Source organism: Suricata suricatta, chromosome 2 (genome assembly GCF_006229205.1).
Source record: "Suricata suricatta isolate VVHF042 chromosome 2, meerkat_22Aug2017_6uvM2_HiC, whole genome shotgun sequence".
In the NCBI taxonomy this organism is placed as follows: Eukaryota; Metazoa; Chordata; class Mammalia; order Carnivora; family Herpestidae; genus Suricata; species Suricata suricatta.
The window spans coordinates 132,717,780-132,721,290 of NC_043701.1; the positions used below are offsets into that span (position 1 = coordinate 132,717,780).

The 3,511-nt window shown below is 49.3% G+C and overlaps 1 protein-coding gene across 2 annotated transcripts in view; it reads left to right on the forward strand.

Annotated features, from left to right (window-relative positions):
• The first annotated feature begins 249 nt into the window (after positions 1-249).
• Positions 250-3,511, forward strand: part of SGPL1 (sphingosine-1-phosphate lyase 1) — a 52,805-nt gene continuing 49,543 nt past the window's right edge. The window contains exons 1-2 of one of the 2 annotated variants that reach the window (XM_029931830.1): positions 250-326; positions 1,107-1,169. In XM_029931830.1, the coding sequence (XP_029787690.1) occupies positions 1,143-1,169 (27 nt within the window). In that variant the 5' untranslated portion in view covers positions 250-326; positions 1,107-1,142. Of the gene's footprint in view, positions 327-354; positions 459-1,106; positions 1,170-3,511 lie in introns of those variants that run through there. The other variant, XM_029931829.1, reaches the window with a different exon arrangement.

Sequence of the window (3,511 nt, forward strand, 5' to 3'; positions counted from 1 at the left end):
TGACCAGGAAGTTGGTTTTTATAACCAACTTACAGCTTTAAGGAGAAGCAACTTAAGCGGGTCCCACCTTCCCCCACCAAGGCCCTGGTGCTGGCCATTGTCTGGCCAGCAGGTGGCGCGCAGGGTGGGGCCCGGAGGGGAGGCTGGGCTCTCACCCCGACCGGGACGTGCGCGCGCCCGACGTCGGCGCCGCGCACGCCGGGGCACGCCTCCTGCACCCACTTCCGGGCGGGGGTGGGCGGGGCCGCCGGCAGTGGGACTTCCAATCTCAGCGGCCGCGGCTGCAGGGGGAGCCCGCGTTCCGCCGCCCTGGAGGCTGTCGCGTGGTGAGGAGGAGACGGGCCGGTAGAGGGAGAGGCTGAGGGGCGGAGCGGGGAGGCGGCCTCGGGGCAAAGGAGAGCAGGGGGCCGCCGCGGCTCCGGAAGAGGGACGATCGAGCTGGGACTCAGGGCTCCAGGGTGGGCTGAGTAGGGCCGGGCAGGGGAATGCAGGGGAGGAGGGAGGAAGGGTCAGGCAGAACGAGGGGCTGGCGGATGCTGGCGGGCGCGCGCTGAGCTTGGGCGCGGGGGGCCGGGGAGTGGGTGCAGGAGGGCACCGGGGCCGATAGGGAGCGGGCTCTGAAATCCCACTCCCGCGGAGGTAGGAGCGGACGTGGGGCAGCCCGGATCTGCTGCCTCTTCCGAAGGGAGGAAAGGTCCCGGGGTGGAAGGGATGGGGTCGCGGACGAGGCCAGCCGGGCTTCGGAGGCTGGACGCCGGGATGGGCTGCCCTCGGCGTCCGATCCTCCGTCCCGCTGCGTTAGTGGGCTGGGCCCCGGACTCGGGTTGGCGGCGGGCTGGGCGTTTCCCCCGAGTGTCTACCTGGGGGGCGCGCTTCGTGGGAGGCTGGGCCCGGATTGGTTTGCTCAGCTGTGGGCGGGAAGCCCAGTGTCAGCAGGGTTCTGATTCGCTGGCTCCGGTCCTGGGGGTGGAGTGTCCTCGCTGGGAGTGAAATCTGAGCTCTCAAAGGAGGGAGAGAACCATTTCTTGACTGCTTTAGCGACTCGGAGCGGGCAGACGCGACAGTTTAAAGCTTTGGAAGTAAACAAACCTGGTTCCGTTCTGCAGAGGGGAGGCTCCGTTAAGGACCGCTGGAAGAGGAAGATGCCGAGTACGGACCTTCTGATGTTGGTGAGCTTTCCCAAACATCCCCTTTGTTAAAAGGCACTTGTCCCCTAAGTTTTATTTTTAGTCCGAAGGATCTGAGAGTGTAACTCTCACTTGGGATGCTTGCTTTTAGTAGCCGAGCGTTTCTGCTACGTGTATTTTGGGTTTAATGTTTGAGATGAGTAAGGGTAAGTGACTGAATTAAATATATGAATATATTTGTATTTAATGACGATGAGGCATCTTTTACAGAATTCTTGCAGCTTATTTTAATCTCTCTCTTCCCTTACTACCAGAGCAATTTTAAAACTTGTATTCGATTTTGTTTGGGTCTGCCATATATTCGTTTATAAGTGGGTGTCTCCCAGACTAGAGTTAAGATTCCTCAGAAAGCAGATATCCTGTCTTACTTGTTTAAAGATGAATAAAGAGCTGACACGACACTCTATGTATAGTAGATGCTTTACAAATGCTTGTTGAGTGAAACTACTTTGAATTTAAGTTCTTTCGTTGGGCTGAGGAATATGCCTGCTTGGGTAGAAGCTGTTTTTTCCTCTGGAGATTTTCTGTGCCCTTTTTTTTTTTTTTTTTAACTGAGCAGGGAGAATAGCATTGCCAAATGAATGTTTACCAGAATAAGGTTTTATTCTTGGGACCTTTATGATTCCGTAGAGGTTTTTATTGTGAGAATTTCAGGGAGCCTAATGTTTTTCAGTAGCTATATAGAAAAAGAGCATTTCATTAAAAATTTTTTTTTAGTGTTTATTTTTGATAGAACACAAGGTGAGGGGCGGGGAGAAGAGAGACACACAGAATGTGAAGCAGGCTCCACGCTCTGAGCTGTCAGCACAGAGCCCTTGCGGGGCTCAAACCCACAGACCATAAGATCATGACCTGAGCTGAAGTTGGTTGCCCAACTGACTCAGCCACCCAGGCGCCCGGAGCATTTCATTTTTAATCAACTCCATCTCTGAGTCTGAAGTCTCTTTGTGCAAAAACATTGATTTAAAAACCATTCCTTTCCCCTTTTATCTCACTATCACAGAGAGTTGGGTCCCATCACTGGGAATTTGGCAAAAATGGGTAGGGTTTTTTTTTGTGCCTAGTGCTGATTTTTTGTAGTAGCAAAACCTATAAGGTCGGTGGGAAGGGTAAAGAGGGAAACTAAGTTGTGATTAGTTCTGGTTTGAGGCAGAGAGCAAGGATGATTTTAAAGACAAAGAGAAATATTTGGCTTAGCCACAGATTTTGATGAAGAGTTCACCTAAAATAGTTTCTTGCCCCAACTTCCATGGACTGTCAGTGGATAATAGACTTACGTGATTTTAAATTCTTACTGCAAGAGTAAGAATTTATGTTAGAAAAATTGGAAACTGCAAATAAGTAAAAGGAAGCATCCCCCAATTATTCCACTACTAGGAAACAACCACTGTTAGCGCTTCCAGGGATGTTGCAGAATGATTTGTAACCATTGACAATTTGTTTCTCCCCTTACAGATCAGCATCTTTATGTGGGGTAGGATTTCTGTGTGGGTGTAGGATCTGCCTTTTGCCCAGAGATGTGCTTCTTATTTCTCGGGCCTGTGCACTCTCAGAGTGCTTTGATTCAGAATGTTAACTTGGGAATCAGTTTTGTTATGAAAGATTTCTGTAGCGATCACCATTACTTTTCATTTCCTCATTTGACAATCTAGAATATTTAGGGTATTGATTTGCTTCTTGGTGTAAAGAATTAATTCATACGGATAATGACTGGTCTTCACGCTCTGAAGATACAGCACATGGTTCTTGAGGGGCTTTCTCGGAGAAGTTGTTATTCCTTCCTTTTTTCTTTCTTTTCTCTTTCTCTCTCTCTCTCTCTCTCTCTCTCTCTTTCTCTCTCTCTCTCTTTTTTTTTTTTTTTTTGTTATTCATTCTTTGCCTGTGCTGTGCTAAACAATCAATCGCCAGGGCTGGGTGTTCAGTGGGGGCATTAAACCGTCTAAACCGTCATTATCTTTGTTCTTTAGTTACTTTGTATGAAGCATGAGACTCATCCTGGGCCCTCTCACTGGGAAGAAAGGACTCCAGTTAATAAAAAATGGCCTTCATGCAGGGCAGCGTATTCTAGAAGCTCAGAACCTCAGAAGTAGAAGTCATCTCGGAGGCCATATGATGCAACTTCTTACTTGTGCTGTGTATGAATCTTTTTCGAGCGTCTCTGATAAATGATGTCTAGTCACCCATCCCTTCTACTGGGGAACAAGATGGGCAAAAGCTAGGGGGTCATACACGGTGGATCCAGGAATCACGGAAGTCTGATAGTTAACACTTATTGAACAGGTATTACACGTTAGGTGCAGAAATAGAAACTCTGCATATTCATT